The sequence below is a fragment of the Physeter macrocephalus genome, chromosome 1 (assembly GCF_002837175.3).
Source record: "Physeter macrocephalus isolate SW-GA chromosome 1, ASM283717v5, whole genome shotgun sequence".
Lineage (NCBI taxonomy): Eukaryota > Metazoa > Chordata > Mammalia > Artiodactyla > Physeteridae > Physeter > Physeter macrocephalus.
This window is the reverse complement of record NC_041214.2, coordinates 14,745,364-14,760,046: the sequence shown is the minus strand read 5'-3', so window position 1 is coordinate 14,760,046 and position 14,683 is coordinate 14,745,364. Positions and strand designations below refer to the sequence as shown.

At 37.0% G+C, this 14,683-nt stretch overlaps 1 protein-coding gene across 2 annotated transcripts in view; it reads right to left on the bottom strand.

Moving 5' to 3' along the window:
* Window positions 1–200: 200 nt before the first annotated feature.
* DHX36 (DEAH-box helicase 36) overlaps window positions 201–14,683 on the bottom strand; it is a 58,448-nt gene continuing 43,965 nt past the window's right edge. For both annotated transcript variants that reach the window (XM_028488492.2, XM_024131835.3), the window contains 8 exons: window positions 10,780–10,953; window positions 10,545–10,631; window positions 9,523–9,606; window positions 7,229–7,328; window positions 7,046–7,136; window positions 4,279–4,399; window positions 3,460–3,612; window positions 201–3,059 (listed from right to left, as the gene is read on the bottom strand). In XM_028488492.2, the coding sequence (XP_028344293.1) occupies window positions 2,874–3,059; window positions 3,460–3,612; window positions 4,279–4,399; window positions 7,046–7,136; window positions 7,229–7,328; window positions 9,523–9,606; window positions 10,545–10,631; window positions 10,780–10,953 (996 nt within the window). In that variant the 3' untranslated portion in view covers window positions 201–2,873. The remainder of the gene's footprint in view (window positions 3,060–3,459; window positions 3,613–4,278; window positions 4,400–7,045; window positions 7,137–7,228; window positions 7,329–9,522; window positions 9,607–10,544; window positions 10,632–10,779; window positions 10,954–14,683) is intronic.

Here is a 14,683-nt window from a genome sequence, read left to right as displayed (position 1 = left end):
TTACCATTTACTTTGGGTAATGGAGTACTAAAATAAATTCTTCCTATAGCTCTTCTATGATTTCTAACTTGTAGGGTAGACCTTGCTTTAAAAATGAAGAAGGGAAAACCACTTGCAAGAGCTTTTGCCCAAGTTAATGAATTAGGAAGGTGTCGCATGGACTCACTTTTCGAAGACACTTCGTAAAGATTATCCAGTGGTTTATTTCTTTTTTCTTTTTTTTTTTTTTTCCTGTAAGTTTCTGTTTCAGGGCCATTTTTCTTGTTTGTTTGCGGTACGCGGGCCTCTCAGTGTTGTGGCCTCTCCCGTTGCGGAGCACAGGCTCCGGACACGCAGGCTCAGCGGCCATGGCTCACGGGCCCAGCCGCTCCGCGGCATGTGGGATCTTCCCGGACCGGGGCACGAGCCCGCGTCCCCTGCATCGGCAGGCGGACTCCCAACCACTGTGCCACCAGGGAAGCCCCAGGGTCATTTTTTTAAAGAGTTATCCTTGGTGTTGCTCAGAATGGCGAGGCAAATAGTTTTCTTCGTAATTTAGTATCTTATTCTTTAAAACTACCAAATAGCATATAGTTCTGAGACCTGGAATACATTTTTCACTAAGTAACACCCTATTCTGTAAACAAAAGAAAAACATAAATAGCACCTTCAGGCAAAATTTCCATCTTGACTGGTATAGAGAAGACATAAATTGGAGGTGATAACTCCTTTGATCTCTCTGAATAGCTCATCTATTAAACAGTTCTGCAGGAACATTTTCCCCATTTATGGAGATTAAATATTTGTCTATGAACATGCAGCCAATTAACTAGTAATCTGTTTTTACAGATTTTTAAAATGCTCTCTGCCAAGACCGTTTTGGCCAACTGACTGAATTTAAACTGGATAGTAAAAGCAAGCCAAAAAAAAAAGGCACAAACATAAAAACAAACATTCTTATAGAATAGGACCTAATGATCACCTTCAGATTAGGGGCAAAACTAATATGCCACAAAATGACCCAGTACAAGAATTCAGTGAGAGGCAGATCACTTTTGGGATACTAGCCAAGAGAATGGACTTAGACCACACAAATACATTCAAAAACCCTAGAAGGCAATGATAGGCTGACATACATTCCCAGAAATGGAAGCAGTACCTGAACCAGTGCTGTTAAGATCATCATAGAATTATCAATCAATCCCAGTCATCATACGATACTCCTTTCCTTTGGCTTCTTTGGAAGGCACAGTAAAATCTGTACTTTTTAGGGTGCAGCAGGATGTTCTTCCTATGTCTCTTTTTGCAGTATTTCCAGTACTACAACTTTTCTCAGACATAGGGTCAAACTGTTATATCACAAAATAAGTGATAGAGGCCTCAGCAAACAACACTCAACAATGGATAGTATGTGTTTCAGTTAATACTCCTCTGCCAAATTATACAAAAGACCCTACTAAAAGTGGCTAGAACAAAGAGGGGTTTATTATGTCAGAATAAGTCCATGTGCAGGGCAGTTGCAGAGTCTGGATAATTCAACAGCTCGCTAGCATTATCAAGGACTCTGGTGATTTCCACCTGCCCGCTGAGCCAACCTTGTGATCCTAAGAGGGTTGCAGCAGTTCCAAGTGCCAGAGTCAGACAAAATAATGTCCAAAGGAGGAGCACAGAATTTCCTTCTTTAAGTCTACTAGTGAGGAAAATCTTCTCAGATGCCCCCTTGCAGATCTCTTCTTAGCTTCCATTAGCCAGGACAGGTTCACATATTCATGCCTCATCAGTTATTTATAAGGAGAAAAAGACCATGCATGATTGGCTTAGAACAATCCAATTCACCCTTGGGGAAGAGGGTCCAACATCCCTGGGAACAAGGCTGCACAGAGGAGGGGACACATGAACAAGCAAGTAGGAAGGGAGGGACAAAATGGCTGTTGGATAGCAACCAACAGTATTTGTCAAAATCTGACAGGGCTGAAAACATACAGTACATGTCACACTAGCTTCCACTGGCTGAGAGGGTAAAATAGCACTCAGAGCATGGGGAAGAAAAGTCTAACATAATGGACTGTTATTAAAAAAATTTCAAATAATAACTGTAACTTAGTACACAATACATGCCAGACACTAGGCTATGGCACTTTACATATGATAACATATTTAATCCTCATAATTGTTACCTGTATTTTACAGATAAGGAAAAGGAAACAGAAAGAAGCCAAGTAATTTGCCTAAGATACGTGGTAAGCGACGGAGCTAAAATTTGAACTTAGATAGGCTCTAGACCCATGCTCTCAACTGCTACATTACACTGCACAGGGTGATGTAAAAGTGGTACAAATATATTCTCAGATAAAAAACATCAGATAAACCAAGGGATAGGTGGAGATGCAGAAAGCAACCCAAAAAGCTAGCTGAGATTTACACACTGTACATTTTATTAAATACTGGGCTTTATTACAACAAATTAACTTACTTCTGATAGAAGTTTCATTAGAAGAAATGTGGATGTGTTCAAATTCTTATTTGATACTGCTTTTTGGCTAACCATTCTATTTTTACTGATTCTATACTCAGTCATTATGGGCAGAGAGATTAATATTTCATAACAGAACAAAGGAATTTCTCAAGTGGTACAACATTCAAAATATATAAGAGGAATACTCCCAAAATGTGGACACGACCACTAGAGAGTAACTGTTTTTTATGGTATATTTATAACAGCTACAGATGACATCGTTAACTCATGCACATTAAGTCTTTATTTACTACCTACTGAAGGTTTCTACCTTACGCACGAAAATTATTCATGTCCTGGGGTTTGACACCTAGTCAAAGTTAAACCATGATGGAAAATGGCTATCAAACTGGCTTTTCAGGGCACCACAGAAAAGCTGTCAGCTGTAATATCCATCCTGAAATCGTGGTGGCAAGTTCCTAGGAGTTGCTTTTTCCTGTGTTTTGAGCAAGTCTATAATAGCTGAGAGAACTGCACAGTCTCTGGATTTAGTGTCCTTCCAGTCTACAGGATGGGGACTTTCAATCTTCTCTTGCAGAAGGATATCTAGTTCCTTTCTTAATTCCTGAAGTTGGAAAAATTATACATGTTCAACAAAGGCAGATGTACTATCAAACAATGTAATAAATAAAAGTGACTTCAGCTGGTACAAGAAATTTAATAAGCTATTATACAAAAAGGCTGGAATATCTAATAAGCAACTAACTAAAGTGTGGTTATGAGTAGCCAACTTAAGTAAAAAAATTCAAACTTTTATCACACTGAGCCATTGAGAATGGTTGGTCTATAACTATCTCAAAAAACAATGCAGAAAAACTATGAATCAATTTCTCAACACAATTTCCTCTGTTGAAATAAAGCAAGAAATATTTAACATAACATGTAGAACACTTGGAAGAACAAAACCACAAGACCACATACTAACTTGTATGCAGAATCAAAGACAATCATGTAAAGTTAGTCACCTTAACAAGATGGGCAATTCTTGCTGGAGACTGAAAGATAATCCATTCATCTACAGCAATAGTTTCCTGATCATTATCCTTCTGAATGGAAATATCACCTCCAAAGAACAAGAGACAGTATGGAGAAACTTCTGTGCAGTCATACAAGTATATCTATAATGAGAATTAAGGCAAATTAATACATTAAGGAGTCTGAAAGGATTATTGCCACATTAATTCAATAATATCACTAGTATCGATCTATTAGTGCTTTTCTTCTAAAACAGGTATTATCCTTTTAGTGTAATTACAGAGACTAAATTTGAAGAAATACCATTTAAACAAGCCATTCTTACTTCAGAGAACAAAGGAGTTTTATATTTTTGTTTCAATTGAATCAATAGCACTGTTCTGTAAACAAAATATTTCCTAAGTGATAAAACCAAAACACTAATGTAGCTGAAGTTCTTTTTATTTATATATTAACAGAATTCCCACTTAATATTCTGACCAATACTTGTATATCGACAGGCCAACAAAATTCTTTGAAAAGGGTAAACTCTTATATACCATAGAATGCCAGTATGTCTTGAAAGCAGGCTCTGAAAGAAAATTATGCAAATCAAATAACCATCCCAATTAATTAAAATACAAAGATACATTGTGACAGATCTGCACATTAAAAGTATAGGTTATTTGCTTAAAGAAGGTAAAAGTCATGACATAAAAAAAATTTTTTTTAAGAAAATAAATTTTGTTTATAATTATGAAAACTATACAATTTAAAAAATACAACAAGACTGTTATTCAGACCCATGGTTATTTTATGTATTCACTTACACTACTTGTTCTCATCTTCAGGTGATAGATAAGCCAGTTGTAGTGAAACTCTGTTTGCTCCACATTAACGGATTTAGGATGAATAGCAACTAGTCCATCAGTTTTTGTGTAAACTTTCACCCTTTAAAAAAGTTAAAATGTAGTTTAAAAACAAAACAAAACAAAACTCTGGAGGATTCCAAACTAATCCCAGAAGAAAAACAAACTCCACAGATGAGTTCAATTTATTTTTGCAATATAAATTTCCAAATTTTTATTTTAATAAGACATGGAAAAATAATTGGCTAAATAAGAATACTCTAAATCATACAACAAATCCTTTTCTTATAGATAGAATTACTCAACATATTAGAAAGATGACACAATATTCCCTAATTATGTTAGTATATATACTATACCAGTAAAGTACAAAAAATGAAATACCTGATATAATTCTAAGTGAATCAGACCAAGAGAATAGTCTGTACATTTTACTGTAAATCATGATACTGATAAACAGCTGTCAATTTACAGAATAACTGTGAAATGATCTAAAATTAAAAATGAAGAATTTTGTTTAAAAGGGAGTTAGCTAAAACTGGTTTTTAAAAACCTATTCTAAAGTATGTTTTAAATGGTCTCACATTCACTGAACTCCACCCCCCCCTTCAAAACAGGAATACTCGGAATAAATGTACACAGCTCTAGTTCAATCTCTCCATTTTTACAGGTCCTTCCTTCGATAGTCACAAAAATTTCACCTCAATTTGTAGGAGTCTTTAATTAATATTATTCAACAGGGAGATGTCTGATAGTTTATATAGTCAGTGGTAATTAAAGAATAAAGCTGATAATCCATTAATCCTTCCTCTTTGTTTTGTTTTGTTTTTTTTTTTTTTTTCTTTTTTTTTTGTGGTATGCGGGCCTCCCTCTGCTGTGGCCTCTCCCGTCGCGGAGCACAGGCTCCGGACGCGCAGGCTCAGCGGCCATGGCTCACGGGCCCAGCCGAACCCGGTTCCCCTGCATCGGCAGGCGGACGCGCAACCACTGCGCCACCAGGGAAGCCCCCCCTCTTTGTTTTTAAGAGCATCTTTTTCATGGTTCTAGGAATCCATAATATGTCTACCAAAATCTGAATCACAGTCATGAGCCATTATTCAGAATAAAATCAGCAACTGTTTTTCCTCACCACACAGTCAATTTAACCAGTGCCATCCTGCAACCCTACATCACCAGAACAGCAGGGTTTGGCAAACTTTTTCCATACAGGACCAGAGAGAAAATATTTTATGCTTTGTGGACCTTCTGTCACAACACTCAACTCTGCTAGTGCAGCTGGGAAGCAGGCACAAACAACATGTGAACAAACAGGCACAGCTGTGTTCCAACAAAAACATAAACTCTTAGCCAGTATTCCAAAATGTGCTGACCCCTGCACTAGACCAAAACAAAGCATAAACCCAAGAGAACTACCTTTCTTTCATAAAGCCTGCCCAGGATGGCAGAGGGATATATAAAATGTTTGTATTTCAAGGAGTCTCTCTGTTAAGCTACCTGTAAGTTTAGGGATAGATATGAAGAAGAATTTGACAAAGTACTGATGTCAAAAAAGTACTCAGATCACTTAAAATGTGGATAATCCAACTACAGTGATTAAAATTCATGTTACCCATAATGTTCCATATGAGAATCGGGTTTCTCAACATCAGCATTCTTGACATATTGAATTTTCTGTTGTGGGGGACGGTCTTGTGCATTATGGAATGCCTAAGAGCATCCCTGACCTCTGTGTACTAGATGCTAGTAGGACATACTCCTCCACTGATAACAACCACAGATGTCTGCAGACATTGTCAAACGTCCCCAGGAAGGCAAAATCACCCAGGTTGAGAACCACTGCACTGCTGCACTCTAGGCTATCTTTGAGGTCTATATTTTTTCATGTTTACAGAACATCCAACTTTTTCATCTAACATCAGTTCAAATATTTTAGGTCAATATACAGTGATGTTTTATATGCCTAACAGAAATGCCATATAATATGGTCTTATAAAACCATAATTTCCCCAACTGCTACTAGACATCTATGTTGTTTACAATATACCTGTCAAAAAAAACATTTGGAATTACTTCCTTAGAACATATTAAATTAAAATATTCACTTATGAATCCACGGGGCCAGTGACTATTTTAATGACTGCTGATACATAATTCTAATCTAAACTGTCTTCCAAAAGGGTGGCACACCAATTCACATACCACTAGCCATTTGTGACTTTCAGTTTCTCTTTTTCCTCACTGGAATGAATTCTTTTACTGGGCAAAAATATGCCTTATTTGTTGTCTCCAATTACTACTAAGGCTGACTCTATTCGTACATACATTTAAAGTTATACTTTATTTCTCAAAATAGTAAAATCACAACAATTTTATTCAAAGTGCTCAAGTAGAAAATTACTTGTTTTAAAAGAGAGGATAAAAAATCCTGAAACAAAATTTACTCTAAACAAGGTATAGCTGGCTTACTGTTCTCATATTTACATTGATATTATATTTCACTAACATTCTTTGTGAAAAATGGGTGATGAAGGAGCAGACTTCAGGGATGTGCTATGAGGGAAAGTGATGCCCATGGTAAACAGTTTGTCTTCTCTTCAATGACCAAAAGTAACAAGAATATGGCCCTATTACGAGTAAGAACAAATGTACAATATAAGCCCTGTGGCAGTAGAGGATTTTGAAAGTTTGAGAAAACTACAAATAATTCATAATAATCTTCAATGCTTACATTTTTCTTTTTTTACCCAAATTTAGTCGGATTTTAGCAACTTTGGGATATAAACCAGCACAGATGACAGCTTTAATTATCTTCTCATTATCTGTTCGGGGTGGGAAGGTAGAGAAAAAAAAGTAAAATATTGATACAACTGACAACAGCAGCAAGTTATTTACACTGTATTTTCTGCTTTACCTGAATTTATATTAGATTTTGGATCTTTAGGATTTCTACTGCTTACAAATCCAGCTCCAAGAAGATGCTCAGCAAACTGCCCTTTCATGTTATGCAGCATCTAGGGAGCAATGGTAACAAACAGAACTAGAATACCTTTCACACAAATTTATAGGGGTTATAAAGCATGTACTCATAAATAAATTTAGCTTTGAGCTTTCCCTGCTTTATGAAACACTTTTGCAAAAATGTGATGTTTTGGAGCAGGGGTTGGTAAACTACAAAATTTATAAAAACCTGTTTTTGTCAATAAAGTTTTATTGGAACAAAACAACACCCATTCATCTACACACTATCTTTGGTTGCTTTTGCATTATAATGGCAGAGGTTGAGCAGTTGCAACAGAAACCATATGGATTGTAAGCCAAAAATATTTACTGTCCAGTCTTAAGGCTTGCCTGCTGTAGGGAATAACACTGATGTTTAAGGATTACTTCAGTTTACAAAAACGCTCATAATTTTCAAAATTGCTCTCTACCCCATATTTTGGAAAAAAAAAAAAAAAAAAAACAGGAAAGCACAGAGAAAATAACCAACATCCATATATGTACTACTGAAAATTAACTACTGTTACATCCTGGCACAAAAGCTTTAGGCCTGTTTCTTGTGTTTATTTATAAGAAAAATCACTCTTTGGGTAAAAATGATACATGACTCATTATAAAAAACATTTAAGTAGTATAGCAAAGTACAAAAGAATACTACCGTAATCTCAATACTGTCAGAAATATTAACTAAGTAAATAATATTGCAGACACTTACTATGCATTTATACAGACAGAAGAATTAGACAAAAATGCTATCCTAACAATGGGATAATGTAAATACAGAAGCTGTTTTTATAAACGCATTCAAATTAATTTTAGTTCAATTTAAGGAAGTTAAATAGAAATGACACTGAACTAGATGAATCTTACATTTTTATAATCATAAGAGATATTTAATAAAGGATCCTTGTGAGCTTAAAGTAAGAGATTATGAGACATAAAATTGTCACATTTAAGTATAAATCCCTTTTATGAATTATGTGACTTTAGTTTCCCCACCTACATTCTCTTATAACTGACTCTCTAGGTTATCTCCTGGTTTCTATCACCATTATTTTATATTGTTCAGGATAATAACCTTTATTCTGTATCCATAATTCCCAATACTGTTTTGCATTTTTCCATATTTAATTTCAGTATCTACCACCAGCTGACTTAGCATGTACTCTCCATTCCTGAATTCTTTCTGATTCACCTCTTAATAGGCAGCATTTCATTGTCAGTAAATATTTCAAGATCAACTCATGGGTGCAGTATCTCAAGTGCTTTCTTGAATGCCTGTCATTTTTCTTTATACTTGAATTAGTATCTTGACTGGATATAATATTTTCAAAAAAACACTTGGTTGGATTCAACCATCTTTTCATACTGTACTTCACTTCATTTTTTCCACTTAAGGGAAATGTTCTTACAATATATCTCTAAATACATATTCAATTACTCTTAAATTTTCTATGTAGAGACACCTATTACCTTTTTTTCCATTGGCTGTAGTATCTTTCAGAGTTATTACCCTTCTTTTCATTCTGTTAGTGTTTGGGCACTTTTGATTAAATATGCTAAATTCTGGATTCTTTTACTCCCGTAGATTTGTTAAATCTATGCCACAAAGATGGAGTGTACATGTAATGGGGCAAGGTGAGGATATTTCTACTCCCACTGGCTTGAGATCACTTCTCCAGTTCAGTGCAGAGTCTGAAGTCTGATGTGCATCTGCCCTTGTTAATTGTTCACTTTCTTCTATTTCACAAATGCCTCCTGTCCAGTGTTTTCTCACTACACTAAGTCAATTGAAGATAAAAATACCTACCCAAAAGTTAAAGAAAAGATACTTGCTCTATCTGAGATTTTAAAACAGATTTTAGGAGTATTATTGAAAATTTTCAGGATGAATCATCAAAATGGCAACTAAGTGCGGGTGCAGGAACAGTAATCGAGTCTCTCTGTGTTTTCCTGCTAAACTCTGGACTCATTTTTTTTCTTAGCCATTAGTTTTTTGTTTATTATGCTATACACCTTTCCTTGTTTTGTTGCAGTTGATTTAATAAAGATTCCTTTTATGATTCTGTGTAATGATTCAACTTCATAAGACAAACTCACACAAAAGTTAAGCAAAAACTTAACTTTTTGCTATAGATTTGACTACACAAAATACACATAAGTCCCTAACCTAACATACGAGAATCACTTCAAAACATTCACCATTACCTGCAGTGTGTTTGAAGACAGAAAATATTCCCAGCAATAGTCTTTTTCATATCTGAAACCACGCTGTCTAGCTTCTTCCCAGCCCTATGAAGAAAAGTATTGATATTGTTCCCCAAAGCAAAGACTGCTTACCAGTTTGTCTTTATTTTGGTAATAATTTTACTTTCTACTGATATTTCATTTTCTTGTAAAAAATTCAAAGAATTTCCAAATTAACAAACTAAAAAAGCATAAACTCCCCATGATCCTAGTCATTAAGAGATAACCAAAACTGAATTTGCAGACCTTTCTTTACACAAAAAAGAGCAAGTTATATAGTAACATACTGTGCATTTTACATAAAATAGCATCATTCTGTACATGACTGTATTAATCAAAATAAGCACTCTGTTGAACAAATCAATGCTATTATATACTTTCAACTTCAAAAATATATTGTTTTACTTTGCTTTAAGCTAGAGAAGGAAGAAAGATGGGAAAAAAGAAAATACTGAATGAGCTCAAAAGAAAAAAAATATAAACTTTCCCATAATAGGTAGTACAAAACTGAGACTAGAACTACAGTAAAAAGATGCTGTCTCTATACACCAAATTACATTTAAATGTTGCAAAGATGGATGATAAACGTTTATCCTTGGATAAGCCTGTCTATAAGAGAAAAAGTCTCTCTATCCTGAATAGTGTACATGACTATCATGCTCTATCAAAAATGTTAAATCTGAATACAGGTATAGTTTATTAATGAACAAAAAGGGACCTTTTGTCATAAATGTCAGTAAGACAAAGATACAAAAGAATAATAGCAAGTAAAATTTTAAAATAAATTGTTCACTTGTTCTATTGTTATCAAAACACAAATACAGACTTTTTTCCAGAAGGGTAAATGTAATGAGCTATCACAAAACTGAAAAATGATGTATAATTTTTTTCAAATGTTCACCTAATTTTAGGCATTCTCACTTAGCAGTTTATTCCTGATAACTATAATACAGATTTTAAAAATTTAAATATATTCCTTTTACCTCAAATGCATTCACAACTGTCAGGTGATCACTTTTAGTATCCTTTGCCAATTCCTTTCTTCTTGCATCTGCGACCTTTTCTTTTCCCTTAAAACAAATGAAGGCAACTTAAATTGCTCTGATGGTATATAACAGAAAATGGCATTCTAATAAAAAGCCAATGAAAAATCTATCTAAGCAAACAACTATTCTGTGTATCTAAAAATACCTGGCCTTTTACTTGTATCTTTCTTACCAATGGAATCACAAAGGGATCTTTGAAGCTAAGACTAGCAGCAATTGTGAGCACCGGGTCGAGGCAACAGAACAGAGCTCCAAAAAGAATCATTTTTCCAATGTGTGGCTCAACTGGTAATCGTGCTAAGTGGACTCCAAGAGGTGTCAATTCTTCTTGTTTATCCAAAGCGTTCTGTAAAGTAAAAGTTTATGTTTAAAACACATTGTAAGCACCACATTTTAGTTTGCTTAAGAAAAAATAATAGGCCACTCTTAAGTCCAAATTCCCTAATATTGTTCAGCTTTAGTTCTCTTCATGAAAACATAAGTTTGCAACATAAGTTTTGAGGTCAGCAAAGGTTAGAAACTTATTTAAACAGAAACAACTTGGCTTTACTATAAATGTTGGAAGAGAAATGAGAGAAATAACACACCAGTAAGTCTTCAAATAAAACCACCCAGTAAAGTGCAACAGTTGTACGAGAAGTAAAACAAAAAATGAGACACTACTACATATTTGGACTATAGAATGCATAGCCCCTAGATTCTAGTACTTTAGGAGACATGAGACAGGAGAGCAAGAGATAAAATATTTATTTAGAACCCCCCAAAACAGGGGTGGCTTCTGCTCTGATTACCTAGGTAATTTGATCCAATCATCCTACTGAACAGATGGAAAAGCTGCTTGAAGACTGAGGAGTTACAAAAGAATTACAAAAATCACAAGTCCAGGATTAAGGGAGGGACAGAAGTCCAAGGAAGTGAACCCAACATTGGGGCATCTTTTCCCAGAAAAGCAACATAAATCCTCTCTGGAAGAAATTACCATCACCTCAAGCTCCCAGTTTTTATCTACAAAGACCTCTGTAAATACAATGTCTAGTACACATTCAAAATAACAAGATTTGAACAACAAAATTAATAAAAAATATAACTCAATTGCCCCCCATCACTGGCAACCAACCACTGGTTATAGGGGTGGGAGAGCGGGAGGTACAAACTATTGGGTGTAGAACAGACTACAAGAATGTATTGTAAAAAAAAAAAAAAAAAAAAAAAGAATGTATTGTACAACATGGGGAATATAGCCAATATTGTGTAATAACTGTAAATGGAGTGTAACCTTTAAAAACTGTATAAAAACGTAAAAATTTAAATTAAAAAACAAAAATAACTCAAATGTCTCAGACAAAGATCTCTACTAAACATTTATGGAGGAAAGAACCTCAATCTTATAAAAACTCTTTCAGAGAATAGGAAAAAAAAATAACAACTCTCCACTTGTTTTCTGAGCCTAGCATAATCTTGGTACCAACTTGACAAGGGACATTTGGAGAAAGGGAAACGAAATAATCTTACGCATGAGAAACTCAAAATAAAATAATGGCATACTGAATCCCAGCAAGGCAGGTTTGTTTCTGGAATGAAAGTTGGTTTAACAATTGAAAAATCAATGTAATTCAATATATTACAAATTTAACATAAAAAACAGCATAATTGTATAATCTCGTTAGAGGCAGAAAAGGTATCTGATAAAATCCATTATCCATGCATAATAAAAATCTCTTAGTAAACTAAGAATAGAAACTTCCTTAATTTGATACTTTCCACCAAATATCTTCAAAAAACATGCTCAACGAATTTTTGACAGCTTTTCCTTTGAGAATAAGAACATAAGAATGCACACACTATCGGAGAAGATGGCGGAAGAGTAAGAGGCGGAGATCACCTTCCTCCCCACAGATACATCAGAAATAAATCTACACGTGGAACTGCTCCTATAGAACACCACTGAACGCTGGCAGAAGACCTCAGACCTCCCAAAAGGCAAGAAACTCCCCACGTACCTGGGTAGGGCAAAAGAAAAAATAAACAGGGACAAAAGAATAGGGACGGGACCTGCACCAGTTGGAGGGAGCTGTGAAGGAGGAAAGGTTTCCACACACTAGAAGCCCCTTCATGGACAGAGACTGCAGGTGGCAGAAGGCGAAGCTTCAGAGCCACGGAGGAGAGCACAGTAACAGGGGTGCGGAGGGCAAAGCGGAGAGATTCCTGCACAGAGGATAGGTGCCCACTGGCACTCACCAGCCTGTGAGGCTTGTCTGCTCACCCGCCGGGACAGGTGGGGCTGGGAACTGAGGCTCCAACTTCGGTCAGAAGCCGAGAGAAGACTGGGGTTGCCTGCTGAACACAGCCTGAAGGGGTTAGTGCACCACGGCCAGCCGGGAGGGAGTCCGGGAGAAGTCTGGAGCTGCCAAAGAGACAAGAGACTTTCTCTTGCCTGTTTCCTGGTGCGTGAGGAGAGGGGATTAAGCACGCCACTTAAAGGAGTTCCAGAGACGGGCTCGAGCAGCTGCTATCAGCGCGGATCCCAGAGACGGGGCATGAGACGCTAAGGCCGCTGCTGCAGCCACCAAGAAGCCTGTGTGTTAGCACAGGTCACTATCCACGCCGCCCCTCCCGGGAGCCTGTGCAGCCCGCCACTGCCAGGGTCCCGGGATCCAGGGACAACTTCCCCAGGAGAACGTACGGCGCGCCTCAGTGTGGTGCAACATCACGCTGGCCTCTGCTGCCGCAGGCTCGCCCTGCATCCGTACCCCTCCCTCCCCTCGGCCTGAGTGAGCCAGAGCTCCCCGAATCAGCTGCTCCTTTAACCCTGTCCTGTCTGAGGGAAGAGCAGACGCCCTCAGGCGACCTACATGCAGAGGCGGGGCCAAGTCCAAAGCTGAACCCCTGGAGCTGTGCAAACAAAGAAGAGAAAGGGAAATCTCTCCCAGAAGCCTCAGAAGCAGCAGATTAAAGCTCCACAATCAACTTGATGTACCCTGCATCTGCGGAATACCTGAATAACAACAAATCATCCCAAATTGAGGAGGTGGACTTTGGAAGCAAGATGTATTATTTTTTTCCTTTTTCTCTTTCTGTGAGTGTGCATGTGTATGCTTCTGTGTGAGATTTTGTCTGTATAGCTTTGCTTTCCCCATTTATCCTAGGGTTCTGACCATTCCGTTTTTTTTTTTTCACTTCTTAAAATTTTTCTTAATAATTATTTTTTTAAATAACTTTATTTTATTTTATCCTACTTTATTTTATCTCCTCCCTCCCTCCCTCTTTCTTTCTTTCTATTTTTTCTCCCTTTTATTCTGAGCCGTGTGGATTAAAGGCTCTTGGTGCTCCAGCCAGGCATCAGGGCTGTGCCTCTGAGGTTGGAGAACCAATTTCAGGACACTGGTCCACAAGAGGCCTCCCAGCTCCACGTAATATCAAACGGCGAAAATCTCCCAGAGATCTCCATCTCAACACCAAGACCCAGCTTCACTCAATGACCAGCAAGCTACAGTGCTGGACACCCTATGCCAAACAACTAGTGAGACAGGAACACAGCCCCATCCGTTAGCAGAGAGGCTGCCTAAAATCATAATAAGGCTACAGACACCCCAAAACACACCACCAGACGTGGTCCTGCCCACCAGAATGACAAGATCCAGTCTCATCCACCAGAACACAGGCACTAGTCCCCCCTCAACGAGGAAACCTACTCAACCCACTGAACCAACCTTAGCCACTGGGGACAGATACCAAAAACAACGGGAACTACAAACCTGAAGACTGCGAAAAGGAGATGCCAAACAGAAAGATAAGCAAAATGAAAAAACAGAAAAACACACAGCAGATGAAGGAGCAAGGTAAAAACCCACCAGACCTAATAAATGAAGAGGAAATAGGCACTCTACCTGAAAAAGAATTCAGAATAATGATAGTAAAGATGATCCAAAATCTTGGAAATAGAATAGAGAAAATGCAAGAAACATTTAACAAGGACGTAGAAGAACTAAAGAGGAAATAAACAATGATGAACAACACAATAAATGAAATTAAAAATACTCTAGAAGGGATCAATAGAAGAATAACTGAGGCAGAAG